The sequence below is a fragment of the Nyctibius grandis genome, chromosome 6 (assembly GCF_013368605.1).
Source record: "Nyctibius grandis isolate bNycGra1 chromosome 6, bNycGra1.pri, whole genome shotgun sequence".
NCBI classification, from domain to species: Eukaryota; Metazoa; Chordata; class Aves; order Nyctibiiformes; family Nyctibiidae; genus Nyctibius; species Nyctibius grandis.
In genome coordinates, this window is record NC_090663.1 from 30,355,489 (window position 1) to 30,372,964 (window position 17,476).

General features: G+C 39.2%; 1 protein-coding gene across 1 annotated transcript in view; it reads left to right on the forward strand.

Moving 5' to 3' along the window:
• GABRB1 (gamma-aminobutyric acid type A receptor subunit beta1) overlaps positions 1-7,430 on the forward strand; it is a 141,886-nt gene extending 134,456 nt beyond the window's left edge. The window contains exon 9 of the mRNA XM_068403349.1: positions 7,083-7,430. Within this exon, the coding sequence (XP_068259450.1) occupies positions 7,083-7,430 (348 nt within the window). The remainder of the gene's footprint in view (positions 1-7,082) is intronic.
• The last annotated feature ends 10,046 nt before the right edge of the window (positions 7,431-17,476 follow it).

A 17,476-nucleotide genomic window follows, 5' to 3' on the forward strand; every position in this document is an offset into this window, starting at 1 on the left:
TTTGTTCTGTCTTCAGCTGAAAACAGACTAAGAAGCTACAGAAAATGCAAATGAATATTCAGAACACACATTTCTTTGCAGCTCAGAAGAAATACAAGGGGTACAAGGAAGTTAAATATTTACCGTTTCAACTGAATATTTCTTTGCTATAGAAGGTGATGTAGATGAAATGTTTATTATGTAGTTCCTCTTTACACACAGAAACTTCACCAAAAATAGAAAGCAAAGACAGACACTGTTGCTTCAGTGAGTCTTGAATGAAGCCCACACCACTGAGCTTCCAGGAATGTAAGGAGGATGCTGCTAGGTTACAACAGCTTTCACAGATGTTGAAGCTTTCGCAGGCTAAATTCAAGCAGACCACAGCTACCCCCTCTTGAAAAACAAGCCAAACAGACTCCAGGAAGTAATACTATCGACTTTTTTTTTACAGGGAAAAGTTTAATTTAGCAGTACGTAAACTTCTGTAAACCTTTTCTGTTTTTTCCCAGTTTTTCAGAAATAAACACTTCCCTGAGATGTATTTGGCCCATCTGACTCAGAGGAAAATACATATTCTAATGAGCCCAAAAATTTTCTTCTGTTCTCTGCTTTTCTTTCAATATATTACATCCAAGTATTTATGAGATCTTACCCAGGCTGTCCTATAAACTTCTGTACTGTTGTGGCCTGAGGTGATAACATTTGGACAAAACTATATTTGAGCCCCCTGTTCAGCTTGAAGAATGACACCAACACATAAAACTCTAACAGGTAAGACTTTAGCTTGATGGATGGTTGCAATTTTGCATACATGTCAGTAAGTGCACTTCAGAAACTCTGTGATACTTTATTAGTTCTCGAGTGGTGTGTCTTGTGTCCCAGCAGCCACACCACTACAGCTAAGCATCATTAATAGCGTTGTCATGTCTTCAGTTTCAGTGAACTCATGAGCCCACTAAAAGTCCTTACCTGCATTCGCCTCCTGTCCCAATGTGTAGGAGATGCTTTATTACAGTGGGTGCACAAATTCAGTTCAGGCTTGCAGCAGTCTCTAAGGTCCCACAAAGTAAAGTATTGTCCTCCACAGAGCAGCGGAGATAAGCCACTCCATTATGGATTGTTGTGCACAGGCATTATCTATCCATTTCTATGGAAGATAAGGAAGGGAAAAAAACCAACAAAATCCACAAACTCTGACCAGTCACCTCACCAGCTCCTGAGATAACCCAGCCTAAGTGAAAAGAAGCACAACAAGGGTTCATGACGAAGAGGGAAGCAACACTTCTTCAGAGGCCAACCTTGGCTACATGGCCCCAGTGCACTGAACTGAGTAAAGGATGAGAAAGTGTAAAGGATAAGAGTGCAGGTAAGCTCTTTTTCCTACATATTTGGAGAGTTTGCTTAATTAACAAAAAGCCCTAACTCATAACTAAAAGCTTTTGTCTAAATGTTACACTGGCAAAGATTACACTGAGACCAGTACTTGGAATGGGATGGAGAGTATTTAAACCACCCTTGAACTTCTCAGAGCACCACATGCATACACTAGCATTTTTGTGACAGAAAATGGAAGGCATACACACTTTGTACCAGGATTTGTAAGCGTTCACACTTTAGACTGCAATTCCATTCTGAGACTGAGAATGCTTTAAGTGAACAGACTGCTTTCTGCTTGTACAGCGCAGGCTTGTGATTTTACATGCATATATGTATACACACACATATACGTAGACACACACATGTGAATGGACATCAGTGGATTTTGTTATCACACTGGAAATACATTGATGACCTCATGAACTTTCATTTTACTCAGCATGGAAGAATGCACATGACTGGAGCAGTGGGACACAGTAAGGTTATGTGATCTCTAGTGAAGGCAGCTCCAGCCCCTCTCGATCATGTTTTGAGATTTTTCACTGGTATTATGATGTCTGTATCAGACCAGGGGAAAGTTTTTTTGGAGCACAAAAGAAGTACAGCTGTTAAGTATATACAGCTGCAGGATATTTTTTCCCTTTTACTCTTGACCCATACCACATATGCATACGGGGACCTATAACCAATAGAAGATATGTAACAGTGCTTCCTCTCTTTGTGCCAGGTGAAGATATTGCTCATTCCCATCTGACATACAACTCATAAGACTAAGAGTTCAAATTCCTTCACCAGATAACAAAAGCATTAGACATGTGAGCAGCACTCAGCAAACTGACCGCAATATTAACACAGTATAGAGAAGACCAGGTAGAAAATGAAACCATACTGCTGTTTCGTATGTGGCTGTTCCTTGATCTACAGACTGAAGAATGTGGAAATAAAGCCTTTCCAGTTTCACAATTTATGTCATTTTAATTTTTAATATGCAAAAAAAAATTAATTTGTAGTAAACAAGCTTTCTGTTTCTCTGAATAAAGCATAAAAACTGTTTATATCTCCTTGTCCATTTGTCAAAGTTAGATGTCACTGAGGAAACCACCATAATTATGGATAAATAGGACAAATCACCCCGAAAGAAAGTATTTAGATAGTCCACGCATGCAACTGCTTCTGTTTCCCCAGACAATTATAATGTGAGTAATCATTTTATGCTTACAAATACCTTAAGGGTGGATGTCAAGAGGATGGGACCAGACTCTTCTCAGTGGTAACCAGCAACAGGACAAGGGGCAACGGGCACAAACTGAAACATGGGAAGTTCCATCTGAATATGAGGAGAAAGTTCTTTACTTTGAGGGTGACAGAGCACTGGAACAGGCTGCCCAGGGAGGATGTAGAGTCTCCTTCTCTGGAGATATTCAAAACCCGCCTGGACGTGACCCTGTGCAACATGCACTCATAATGTGAGTGGAAAAGGGGCTGAGCCATCAACACGTTCATAAATGGCAACACAAGGCAGGTGATAGATGGTTTCTTGCTCCCCAGTTCTGCACAGCATCACACCTTCCTTTCAAAACTTCTGTGAACCACAAAACACCTGGGATGGAAAGCCAGAGATCAGCCACAGGATCCAAGGAAAACGTACGATTTTCCAGTACAGTAGCTACTGGAAGGAAAAAAAGGAGGGAGCATGTAACCACACAACTAGCTCAACCTCCAAGTAAATCCACATCTGAATAAGTATATCCCTGCTGAGCATGACCTGTTTCTTTGCAGATCAGGTTGTGATAACACTACTGCATTTGTTCCAACAAGACAGCTTGTATGAGTAACATGGCCCTGAATCTTTCATCTTACGAAAAAGATGCTTTGGCATTGAGACAAAACAAAACTTCTTACGTTTTATCTCCCAACAGTGAATGTAAAAAAAGTAGGTAGGTAAAAACCCATTCCAGACAGCACTAAGCATTTGAGACCCATCCTCTGTCAAGGAATGCCAACATGCTCTTCCCCTAGAGCTGACTGACTACTCTTTATGTGGTCAACACAGGACACTTCTTTTGTTTTTTTTATTACTTTAAGTATTTTACACTTACAATATCATTTGATGCTTCTAAGCAGGAAACTGATTTTCTAAGTAAACATACAAGCCAGACTATTATTTCTTTTTACAATGTTCCCTGAGCACACATCAAGGCTTTTCCATTGCTGATGAAGATTCACATATAAGTACCTGTGCTGATTTAGGCTTTAGGTAGTTCCACCACATACATGCATCTGAAGAATATTTAAACTTTGATAACTATACCAGATGACTAACACAATGTCAGCTTTAGGTGCTTTGACATCCTCCTCACATATTCTTCATGATATGTTCAAGAGACAAAAAAAAAAAAAAACAATTCTTCAGCTTTGTACAACTTTAGGCAAAATTTATGCATTGTACAAACAAGGCAAAGTGTATATGTTCATGCAAACACACATTTAGGCTCAGAATATCTGTTAAGCAAGAAATCCTGTTTTCATCTGAACAATGGTCAGTTTATGTAATAAAATTTAGGGCATTCCAGATAAAGAACAACAAGGTGGTATTTGAAAGAATAAATATGTTACATCCAAGCAAGGAAGAACTACTCTGGGCTTGATATGACTCATCTTTCCTACCTAAGGAGGGGACTGAGATACTCTACTCCTAAGCACGCAGACAGCTAGTGGACCAGAAAACTGAGTAGACAGAGCCTTGTCTCTTCCATCCCTATTTTTTGTCATGCCATCCGATGTAAATGTCAAAGACTGTGTACAATTACAGTACATACCTGATGAGGGGAAAGAGCCTCATCACTGAGACATGGAGTGGAATGAGTTAAAGCCTGCTGGCTGTTTCTGATGCACAGGTTTCCTCCAGCACAGGACCAACAGCAAGCTCCAGGTAACCTCATATTAAGTAAGGGAGAAAAGATTTTAAGACAGAAAATTTACAGATTTTACTGTGCACATATTTGCTGTTAATTCATTCTAACATTAACATAAACAAAAACTAATAACAAGTCTCTTTTGGGGATCCCTTAACAATTTGTATGTTTTCCAGATTCTTACAGGAATTTTAGAATCCCTGTGCTTCAGTAACAAAACTTCAGCTGCACAAGTTTTAAGAATATTTTGGAGTGAACTTCAATAAATTCTGAAATGGTTTTTAACAATGTGGGAAATTAACTATTAGTCCAGTTTCATATCGCACAAGCAGAGAATTTAATCCATGTACATAAGAAGAGCTTTTATACTTCTCCAAGCTAATTTATTCAAGATCAGTGTAAGGCTCTTTGCTCTGAATTGCAAAGACTGCAATTCAAAGACTGAATCGCTTCATGATGTATACAAATCATCCTGTCTAAAATGATTTAAATAAAACTCATTTTAAAATATAACAGGCCCATTCGTAACACTTAAAGCAGGAATTCATACTCTGCTTGGCTTATAATAAACTGTCAGGGCATATTAGTTTAAGAAACATCCCTATGAATCACTTTAGATTGTAGGCAGTTATGAGTTGTCTTCACAAAAGAGAAGCTATAATAACTGCTTAATGATGCTTGCACTACTGTTTCTACTATTATAACATAAAGTCAATTAGCTTAAATGCTAGATTATGTAATCAAAGACAACTCAAAGAACTGTTTCCTAAAACTGGGAAGAAAATGTTGACCTATCAAAACTTCTAAGAATTAAAAAAAATTTTCTTTTTACACAGAGACAGCTCTAAGATCGTTGCTTTTTCCACAAAAAATGTCAGAACTTAAGAGTAATGAATAGTCCCATAGTTACGGCAGTCCTCTCAGAATAGGAAACCCTAGCTTAGATCTTCCTTCTGCTTAAATTTGAAGACTTGACCTCAAAAGTATAACCTGGGTAGCCCATATCTCAAGTAAAGATTGCAAACACCGTGCTGGTTTGTGACCAGCTGACCTCTCTAACCCAGAATATGTGAGCTTTTCCCACCAAAACAGTGTTAGGAACTGGGATGTTCCCACTGAATGCTCATTTCAGCATGTACAGAATCAGTTGCTAAACCTGACTAGAGCATTTTCTACCTACTCCATTCAGAAGACTTTTTTCCCCATAGCTCTCCTGGGTGGCTTTTGTACAAATAGCCCCTTCATTTCTTTGTTTTCAGTTGGTAAGTGCATAGTCTGGCACAGTGGAAATACACCAGCAGTCATCATGCAATGTTTTCTCCTTCCAGAGATGGGAAAGAACATCTTCCACACTGTCAGGTGGAACTGAGGCATTCTCTGGCTTCCAGCTTTCCTCTGCAGCAACCACCAGAGACTGGATTTCCCAGTGTACTCTGCTTGGAGTTTTTTCTTGAACATACTTCAAACCTGCTGGAGATTATTATACTGTTCCCTAGCTCTACTATGTCATGCTAAAAATGCAAAACTCAGAGTGCGAACAAAGCATTCCATATCACTGGTGCTTCACAAGACTAGATATTGTCAATAAGTAATTTCTTTTTCCTTGGTGTAAAGGCATCCCCAGACAGCCATGGTATAGATTGCAATATATTTGGGGTAGGTCCAATGCCACAGTTTACAAAAAACAATTTTAATAGTCAAGCCTCAAGGCAAAGTCTTTGAAGTTTCATTTAAGAGGCCTGTGTCCTGATGTGTATTTCCCTCATATGAGCTATGGTGGATGTTCAAATATCTGGGAATTTGAAACATCTGCGAAGTCTTTATGGAGAAGTCAGGAGTCATCCAGGAAACACCAAAACACTTTTCCTAAAAGAGATTTTACTACAAACATAGAAAACTAAAGATGAGTGAAAAGGTAAACACTTTGTAGTAATGCAGCCATTCATGGTTAATTACATTCATATATAAAAAAGGCAATGATACAAAAATACTTTATATAAATATATATATATATTGTTTGCGCCAGACATGTCCATACTGGTTGCAGTTTCCAGTTCTTTGCTCAGCTACTTAAAACAGTGCCCTGACTAATTAACAGCACAAATAAAGTAAGTGATAAACATATTTGAAACAACTGCTTCTGGTACTAACATATAAAAATGCAACTGATTGTGAGGTTTCATTGAGTAAAATGGATTATTCTATCTGCACGTGAGCAAGTTAATGGTATGCTGTGGGGAGCAGGGATTTCCATCTTAGCAATATAGTAATTCTCCAAAATTAATTCTTGTCACAAGCATATTACAACAACTGATAAAATGCACATGCATCTATATGTTCTTCATGTGATGAACCCATTGTTACAAAACTGTTCTTGAAACTAACCTACAGCACTAAAACTGTATGAAATTGACAGAGACAGCAACATTTTTTTTTCCACCTCGAGTACCTGAAAGCTTAGGGTGTCAGGTCACCAGACATTAAAACTCAGTATTTCATAAAGACCATGATCTAAGTTAAAGATAAAATTAGAAAACTCTTACTTTACAGGGGGTGAGAAAACCAACTGAATGAAAAGGTGCCAGACCAAAGAGCTGGGTCAGAATGGAAGATATTTAGATGCCTAACAGATAATTTCACACCAGTCAGGAAAGTGTATATTCACTTCTGTCGATGCTATACAAGACACAACTCTCACTGCAGTCCCAGGAGCACCTTGGCAGTAGAGACAGAAGGTACCCGTCCATCTGGGAGACACCTTGGGCTGGCTGAGGAACTTGTCTAATTCACATTCCTTCCTTGACACAGGTTGATCCCCATGGAAACATGCTGCTTAGCCCACTTGAAATACGAAATGACGTCAGCAGCTCAGATGTGTTCACGAGTCTCTGTGACCCCCGAGCCACCACGTACATGTACGACCGTGCCAACCTGCAGTACAGAAGAGCCACTTCCAGCAGAGACCTCTACAGTAGGAGTGCTTTGGACAGGCACAGGCTTCATAAAAAAGGACGCTTACAAAGAAGGGCATCCCAGATCAAAGTCAAAATCCCCGATTTGACTGATGTTAACTCGATAGACAAGTGGTCCAGAATGGTCTTTCCCATCACTTTTATTCTTTTCAATGTTGTTTACTGGCTGTATTATGTCCACTAATTTATGGAATAACATTGTCATAGACTAACATAATTAGACTTGTTTCTTTTCCTTCTCAATTTTGTTAACTCTGAAGAACTGCAGTAGCCATAAAGTTACATGTTCAAGGTAAGATACCCAGCCATTGAATACTTCTAGTTTTAAGCTTTCAGAAAAAACACCAACCTCAAATCCAGCCTCACTACATTCAGATCAGACTGGTACAGATCTGCTCTTAAAGAGCATCTTCAGCAAAAGTGCTATACCTCAATTTTCACAAAGAGTTTTTGCATCACCCATGACATTTCTGTACCTGCTTTTATCTTTTTTTTTAAAGTGGAATAAAAATTAGTCCTACTGTATTCCCACAGCAGCATGCTTCCAAACAAAACAGTAAACCAACTCAAAGCAGTAGTCATGTCACAGTCTTTCAGCACTTGAAGTGTAAAGACATTCAAAGAAATAACTGTTTGAAAGATTATAACTATTACATCACGCATCATTTCAAAGCTAATAGTTACACTAGGAAGTATTTCACGGTGTCTGTGAGAAGTACCACTCAAGGCGGTGTAAGTCAATTCACATTTTCAGAGAGGCAGGGATCTTCAAAAGAAAGAAAGGGCAGCAGAGACAAATACCACTGAATTTACAAGTAAGGAATCAGCTGATTGGATCTAACTGGAATTTTGTGATTTCCACAAGGTAGCAAAGTTGAAATTGATGAGAACAATTGTGCCATCTGTAATTTTGTATTCAAAAGTAGAAAACAAACAGGTGTTCATTCCTGGAAGTGACTACCGAAGGATACCCCAGCCCAAGAGTGGCTACTTTTCTTGACTCCCAGGTTTCCTGTGGACGTTCTCCCAAAAGTTGGCAGATGTCTGGGAACGCATCTGAGGAGAGTTCTGCAGAGTTTCCTACGGGTTTCCTTACTCCGCTGAGGAACAGGAGATACAGCTGAGCCTTACGGCACACTGGTGGTGTTGGGTACACTGCTCCTGAGGAGTTGCCTCTCCCCACCCCTCTGATTATCACCTGACACAATTACAGCCAAGGATCTGCAGGAGAAGTGCTAGCAGGCTGCATGCAACTGAGGAGCAATAGGTCAGTCATTTCCTATCTGTATCAAACCCATTTCCTTTCTCCATTGCCATATTTCCTAACAGTGTTTATACTATGTTGCCTAACATAGCATTTTATTGAAACAGAACTATAACCAGTTAAATTTTATTTTGTATTGAAAGTGTTTCATACTTTTAGGAGAGTCAAGATATACAAGCCAACAGAGTCTATGTAGATACCAAGATGATTGTTACCAATGCCAGCTGGTACAGAAAGAAACATTGATCAGGACAGTAGGCAGCGATACCCACAGTTAGGACTTAGTAGGGAATAAAAATGAGCAATGTAGAAAGCTTCTTCACCAGTTCCTCATTGCCTGGCAGTAAGGTCAACTAATGGCCTTATCGCCAGTTGACATTACAACTTTTTAATCAGAATGTAATAATAAATGAAACACTCCTACATGTTAATGTTTGTCACATCCTGCAAGACCTTGATCTCCTAACAGATCAGGACCTGCTGCCCCTTCTCTTTGTGCAGCAGGCTTCTGCAGAAACAGTCTGGAATGATAAATCACCAAACAAGAAAGAGAATAGCTTCAGTGCACTCATTACAAAAAAAATCAAAGGCTGAAAAACAGGCATCTGACATTGCTAATCTAGGAGGGTCCTTGAGACTATCAGTTTTTCTGTGGGCTCCAAAGTCCCAGTCTCATCCCAAATCCAATGGAGCACAAAGGTGGTCTTCTCGGCCCTCTCTTCTCTGCTACAACCTTTAACCTCCAGTCTATTGAAGAACTGCACAATTTTACCACAATAATCAGCCACTAGGTACAATTTGAGATGATTCAGTATAAATATTACTTCAGTCAAATGGCTCTTCTGAATAAGACACAACTTGTATGCCCATCCTCACCCTAAAACCACTCCAAATAATTTTTCAACATTTGCACCATATCGGCAACCAAAATAAGAACTGCCACACATCGTCCCACATGGGACATTTTGATTAATTTTTTAGTCAAATTTAAACAATGTTTAGATCAAGAATATTTTAGTGGAAACTAACAATAATACTTTGGTATCATAACATAAATAATACACAGAACATATGGAAAACTTGCGTGCTAAGCAAACTGAACTTTCCATAACTGCAAAAAATAGCCCCAGGAGGGAGACAGCAGTAGGGCCACATGTGCTGTCCATTCCAAACACACACCCCACTAAATGGTTTTTAATTCAGCGAACTGGCACCAGACTTTACAAACAGAGAGAATAAGTCCATGACCCAGTGAACTTGCCAGCTTTGTGGTTATACACAGAACTAAATTCAAAGCAAGCAACACATTCTGCAGATTTGTAGCATAAAATACACTGTGAAAAACAACTGTCAGTGGCCCATGTGTTTGCATTACCTGATTCCCAAAGATATTCACAGACAGACCACAGGTCAGTAATTTAACCCAGCTGTTCCAGTCGTGTGGAGACATTACAATGTCTCCTTACAGCTACAGTGGACATTTAGGAAGAGCCAACATCCAATGTGATATTGAAACAAGAATTTAGGTAACAGAAAAGGATCCCTTGCCTTCCATGACAAGAGCAAAGATCAGCTGTACCAGTCTTCCATTTTTTTCTTGTAGGCTCCTAACATGTGCATACACGTAGTCTCTAGCTTATGGATCATCCAGTTAGTTCATGCGCAGATGTTAGGCACATGGGCTAAAAGCAGTTACATTGTACAGTTCCAAACAAAAAAAAAAGGTATGGAGCAGACAAAGGGGCCATTAACAAACCAAGAGCAGTGCAAATGCAAAACTCCTTCAGAACACCATGTTCCAAAACAGCAGGGTTGGTCCACCCTCATGCATCAGGAGTCCTTCAACATGTCACCGATACAAACCCCATCCCTGCTGCCAGTTTTGAACAGCATGCAGCAAGGCCTGGCTGCATCAAGAGCTGGAAGCTGTGGTCTTGAGTGAGGGAACAGTCGTCAGCTCTTGGCTCAAAGTTTTGCAGCAGGGACTAACAACCGCATCATGTAGAGAGGCAACAGCCACATACTGCAGGTTGGCAATATCTTAGCCCAGAGCCAGCATCTCCTGCCTCCCACTGAGCTCCTATCCACACATTTAACCACCAACTCTGGTACAGAATATAGAATTTGGCGTATAAGCTTGCAAGGCACATTGGGTTTAAACTAAAACCTCTTTCAAAGCCTCAAGAGAGAATTAAAACAAAAACTTGGAAACAGGGTGTATAACCATAACTAGCATGTTTTCCCTCTTCCCACTACTTCTAGGAAAAAAGCAGAAGAAAACATTTCTCACTTGAGAGCAATAGCTTGGCAGCAAGGAAAAGGCAGTGGTTATCAGAGGCACAGGATAGAAAAAGGTGGCTGTTCATGGGTTACCCATGTACATTGCCATCTGGAGCTAGGAGTTAGTGAGTACAAAAGAAACACAACGTCTTCCCATCAATAGATTGGAGTCATTTGGCTGGCTTTAAGTGATAAAGGTGAATAATGCTGTAATACTAAGCTCCATCACTGTTGTATTTTAGTAGGTAGTTTGCCTGCCTGTAGGATCCAGACTTCAAGCTCAGCATAGACAAGGTCCTATCCTAATAGGATAAGGTCCTACTAGGTTTCAGGTAAACCTCCTTACAATTTGTGCTGCTGTTTCATACAATTTGTGAGTTTGAATAGATTATTTAAGGAAACTTTTACTGGAAGTCCTTTTCAGCTAGGTTTCCCAAAGATATGAGCTTCTACTGTCACTGTGTGTGTGTGTGTTTGCCTGTGTGTGAGTCTCACAATAATATTTAAATCCATTGGCAATTTCAACCAAAAGATAACAGAACAGTAAGTATCTGTGAGATAATACATTCTTACAGGTTTCAACAAAGCAGGTAGCTGAGCAGAGGACAAAGCTCCTGTTAATCCATCCCTCTTCTCTGGGAGAAAGGGACTCCAGGAACCCCAACCTTATTAGTCATCAGAGAATCCACACGGGAGGGCAATTCAATACCCAGATCCATGGGAAAAACAAGGTTCATTGGTTTTCATGCTCTTGAAACTATTTATTGCACACTTATAATGATCTTTTAATCTCATTCTAATCTTACTTCTCTTCAGTGGTATCCCACCTAATTATGAATGAAATGGTCAGTGGCTAAATCAGCAACGTGTTTGGAGTGTGCATTTCTCTGAGAGCAGAGTAAATTAAATAGCTCCTCTGTGCTTGTCCAGGACTTCAAACTGGGAAGGAGTCAGCCAGGAGACTGCAGTGATTTTGCCCATCTTTCTAATACCAACCCAGGTGGGTATCCAGCTTGTGAACCCTCCTTGGCTGAGCAAAACCACTGGTTTACAAGAGCCTTATTGTTGTGATGGCAGGCATGAGAGCTGGGATGAGTCCGAAACAGTGTGCAAGAGTCAGCTGCAGTCACTCCAACAGATAAACCAAAATCCTTCCACTTCCTTTATATTCCCACACAATTCAAAACAATTAAGAAGGAATAGCAGTAGTGGTAGAAAAGGTCTTAAAACACCACAAGAAAATAACATTTTCAATATCACAGGAATATTTCTGACAATATTCCTGTGCTTTATGCTACAACTGAACAGCATAGACACTGTTCCAGAGTTACTTGCTGGTTCACCTTGTTCACCCTTATAGAAAATGTTCCATCCCTTTGTACTGCAAGTGGTGTATTTCTTAGGATAAACCATGAGGAAAGTCATCCAGGGCTGGGGGCTGTGTTCCACCAGCTGCTTCTGTTTCCCATCACCGACGAACCTCTGCCCCTTCCTGTGAATTCCCACGTACTGAGGATGCATTGCTTACACTGCCTTGGGAGTATTAGTCAAAAAAAGGGCTGTGTTATACCCGTTGCATACAAAAATGTTTTAAAATTGTTTCTGCATTGAAAAGCATAAAAAAGCACATCTGTGACTGTATAAGTATGTTTCTTCCTACCCCCATAGGCATTCACCCTGAGGCCCAAAGAAGGCAGGAGATCACAGAAGAATATTGAATTTCAGCGTATGATGATACCAAAATGTATATGCACAGAGTGAAAGAATTGAGACAAATGAGAAATCTGGCATTTTTTAAAGGAAGATCAGGTGATTTTGGTCTACTTACTGTCTGGAGTGCAGACTGAACCCTAATTATGTTGTCTGCTCCTTGGCATGTTTGTTTCTCAATTATTTTATAAGTCATTTTGAGTTTCCAAGTGTTATAAAAACATCACCTCTTGTCTTGTGCTGGTGCCAGTCTAAGAAATGGCATGGTAGTCATTCTTTTACACTTTTATTGTTGGCAAAATCCATTGAGTATCATCACCGATAAGTAGCTAAGATAGATAACTACATGGCAGCAGAACCGTGTCATCTTTCTAGAGACAGTCTCTGATCAATAAAGTCTTTTAACTCATCACTGCCTATCTGTAACTGCACAGTCTTAGAGGAAAGTGTAAAATATCAATCACACCATCAAAAATGTTCATAAAGATGGTTTCCTTTGGCAGATAATGCATTTCAGCGAGTGCATCAACAACCTTGTTTGCATCTGTGAACGTATCCGTTTCCTTGTTCCCGTTTGCTGTCTTGATCTACCTGACAACATATTTCCCAATTTTTTTAGATTTTCAGAGGCAACTAACTTTGAATATTGTGTGCTGCAGAAAACATCAGCTTTACGAAACAAAGGTGGCAAATCATCATTTCAAGAAAGAGCTGAATGAGACTTTGGCATAGGTAAAGAATTCAAGATTGAGTTTTACAAGGGTAATTAATAGCAGTTCTCGTCAGATCATCCAATGCTTGCTCTGGCTCCCATCTAAATCAGTATTAAAAGAAATATGGAAGATCTGAAACCTCTGCATTCCCAAGATACAGAATTCCTTCTTTTACTCTAGCGATAAAAAAAAAGTTATTTAATCTATACAACGCTAGGAATCCTTTTCCCAAGATAGCCCACCACCAAAGCAGTCCCTGTGGACCTGTAGTGGTTTTCAGTTAGAAAAGTCTCCACACCTTCCAGTGCCTTTCATTATTGTATTAGCTAAATTAGCTGACTAATCTGATGCTAAAAAACAGCCACAGCCTTCTCTATGTAGGAGTCCCGCTGGCGCTAGCATATATGAAGAGTACCTTTGAGCAAAATTCCCAGCCATAGCCAACGTGAAGAGTTGAACATCCAGTATATCATCCACAAACCAGCTTAAAACACGAGGTTCTGCTGCTGCGATGACCTCTCCACAGAGCAGCCTGATGATGTGAACCACACAGGCTTGTAAAAGTCCAAAGGATGAACCTCTGTGAGATTTGTCCCCTTTTCTATGTTTTGGCAGTGGTCTGTTGGTCTTTCTGGAACAGTCTTGAAGTATGTGTAAACTGTAAATTTACAGAGGGAAGCGTAGGATATTGCCAAATGTAATTAATGTGGATTTAAAGAAGTGAAAAACTTTATAGACTATCTTGACGCACTTATGAAAGCATTCTCTGGTACCAGAAGAGTAAAAACCCCCTTATTTCTGATACTTCATTATAAATATTAATTCACAACTCAAAGTGATAGCAAAGTGTGCATACTTCAGGACAAGCTGTTACTAGTTCTTAAAACCACCTTTCAGATAAACGCATAATCATGTTTCAGCATGTTTCTTATCAGAAAGCTTGCTCCAGAACTCACAAATGTTCTACAGGCTTATACCGATCTTTTAAAAACACAGCTTCTTGACATACACAATTGCTTTGTTGCAAAAGCAGTTTTATTACAGTAGTCACTTCCATACCAACAGTTTGCTGGTCAGATCCAATTGTGATACACTTTAGTGTGCCAAGATCAAAGCTGAAATGATTGATCAAGAAAAACATGATTTTTCTGAAATCAAGGGAAGATTTCTATGAAATGGAGAGAAATGCAATGAATGCCAATGGAGGGCAGGTAACATTATTTTTATAATTCACTTTTATATTTTGTATCAAGATATGCTGCATTTTCTGATTCAAATTGCAGGTCTGTTTATGCAATGTGAATTTCTGTAGGTGCTTTTTACATGCTGAAATTAAAACTTCATACAGTGTGTCCATTATATGTACTATTTTTATTAGGACTTTTTGTTCAAGGAGCCTACTGTACAAAATTTTGTTTCTGGTCTTAATTACATGCTTAAGAGGTCTGTACATAGTACCTGCAAAACCACAGAGGTTTGACCGATGCATTTATGATGGCTGTTTTCCTTTTTGTTGCCCTCGTGACTGCAGGACCCAGAAGTGAGCTGCTCTGCAGGGACAAACACTAGGAGAGTATGACCACACGTCCCTGAAACAGGACAAAAGGAGGGAGCATCACCTGGGAACAACCGTTACAAGTTAGTGTGGTGGGATGTGCAAACATCAGAGCCATTCAACTTACCATAACCAGCTGATTAGAAAGAGCTCAGGCCTGGAAGAACACAGAAAAGTATGGATATGGGTGAAGTGGGAAGATAGGCAAGGACAAAATTAAAAGTTAATGGAGTTTCTTTAAACTCCCGAAACTTTGGTCTAATTCCTGCACCTTCATAAGATTTCTCTGATTCCCCCCTTAGTCACAGACTCAAGCAGCTTTATGAGTGACATTCCCCACGTCACAGTTCCTCCATGGCTTTTGCTACCAGTGCAGTTCTTGTATTTCACTCTGGTCCCAGCACACAGTTCCACCAGGCTGTGACACGCACTGCAGTGCTTTGTGCTGTATGAAAACCTTGGCAGAAATGCAATGGCAACTCCTTACCCAACCCCCCCACTCATCAGCCTGGAAGGAAGCGTGGCTGGGCATACTTGACAGACATGCTTCTGGCCACATGAGCTTGTTTTAGATGTTTCTGTTACACATACATTTTTCCTATTCACTACCTTTTCATGCCTACCTGCATTCATCAAAGTGTATGTAGAAGCTGACACCAGTATAATGGGTTTTGTGGAATCTCTAGCTTTTTGCATCAATTTGGCCTGGTCCAGTCTCCACAAATGCCTTAACCGGAGACCTTTCATGCTCCAGGAGTACCTGTCAGAGCAGAGACTGAACAAAACCACTTTCTGATAGATGGTACACTTCTCCATTCTGTTTGGTCCCTTTCCTTCCCATCTACTGGAGGCCATTACATGTCTTATAAGGACAGTTCGTTTCTCTGTAGAGATGTAAGGTCAGGATGCACGTTTCAAATGCAATTCCATGACAATCATGTTTTAGCTGCTAGTTCTCAACTGCTCGTCAACTGGTGCTCCTCTCCCTCTCTAGCCATTCACGTGGTGGTGTTATGCCCCCTGTCAAAAATATCATTTTGATAGTTACATAAAAAATACTCAGACTTTCAATAAAGTCTAACACCCACAAAAAAAGCAGCTCGTTACACATTTATTGCTGTCACATCATAACAGAAACTGTCTTTGTCTTCTTTTTTTAAAAGCAAAAAATAATTGAAAAATGATTCTTCAGCCTTTCCTGTTCAGTGTTGTAGTAAAGGAGAGGAGAAATATAGGGTGATACTAAAGATGAAACACCACCACCTACCCTTAAGAGTAATTATAAATCCATTTTTACATAACTTGCTATAAAATTTAAAATGAAACTATGTAAACTTAAGTCTCTACTACTAAGAAAAAGTCAGAAATATTTTTTAATAGCATTTACATTTTTTTAAAAATTGCTTTCTGTCAGCTAGGTATGTGGCAGATTTTGCAACAGAAGTTTCACAGGTTGAATGTAAAAATGGAAGTTATCATTTGTGGCCTTTTATTGTTGAGTAAACACTTTATTTTGAAGAAGTTACTGTATTTTTAAACAATTGATCTTTGAAAACTAAGAGGCAGCAACACAAAAGCTCTCTTCAGCAACATACTGCAAAATAATTTTTAAATATCTACTTTAATATTCTTTGAAGTACTTTGACTTCCTAGGTATCTGCCTTCTTAAATGTCTTCACAGTACATGTATAAATTGTATAAATAGATCAGCACATAAGTGTCTTCTATCCAAATGACATCCTAAACTTGATAGTGTACTTGTATGAAATAATTTGCTGTCTATTATTTCTGCTACTGTAAATAAAAGGAATAGTTTTCAGTCCTTTTGTCCTAAATGATAAAAAGAGTGCCAACAATAAAAAACAGCTAAAAAATCAGTTACCAAAAATTAAGCCTCTTTTTCTCTACAAAAGCCTTTTAGCAACATATGCCATCAGAGTATAAAGGTAAAGCAGACTTACACCTTCAGTATGCATCATATAATACATGAAGCATTTAAACGCATAAGGCCATATCAAAGCAGTACATTCATTCTTCTATAAAGGGACTAGATCTAGAGGAAAGGGAAAAGTGGAGTCAGGACAAATATACCTATGAATAAAATAAATAGACCTGACCAGTTTATTCATTAAACTCACAATTAAAAAAACAGTATGCTCCTGTTACTGGACAATCTGCAGTAACTCTTTCCAGATTTTTACAAAGCTGAACAAGTATCAATTCTGACCTGAATTTTTTAGCTTGGATTTGGTACCACTTATGCAAGATCTTTATCTGTTCTCTGATCCATTATCAAATTTCTGTTGCTTCTGTATATTCATGACTATGATCCAACCATATCTGTTAGAGGTTGCAGTCCTTTTACTGTAAGATGTATTTTCCAGTCTTTCATTCTGATGACTCCTTACCTGCTTCTCCACTTTTTCTGATCTTTCTTGAATTGCTGACACTGAACAACAGAACAGATGTGCATATCTGACTAAATGTACCAGTACCAAATAAAAGGGAAACAGACTACATTTTATACACACACTTTTTTTTAAAAAATGTTCTCTGACCCACAAAACTTCTGTGCTAGTTTTAATATTAGAAACCTATATTTAGGTTTCCTGTCCAGGAAGCCTATTAAAATCCTTTTCATAGAGGCCTTTCTACAAGACAGCTTCTTGTCCTCCTCCACTTCTCTGACCAGTCCTCTGAAGTCCAAT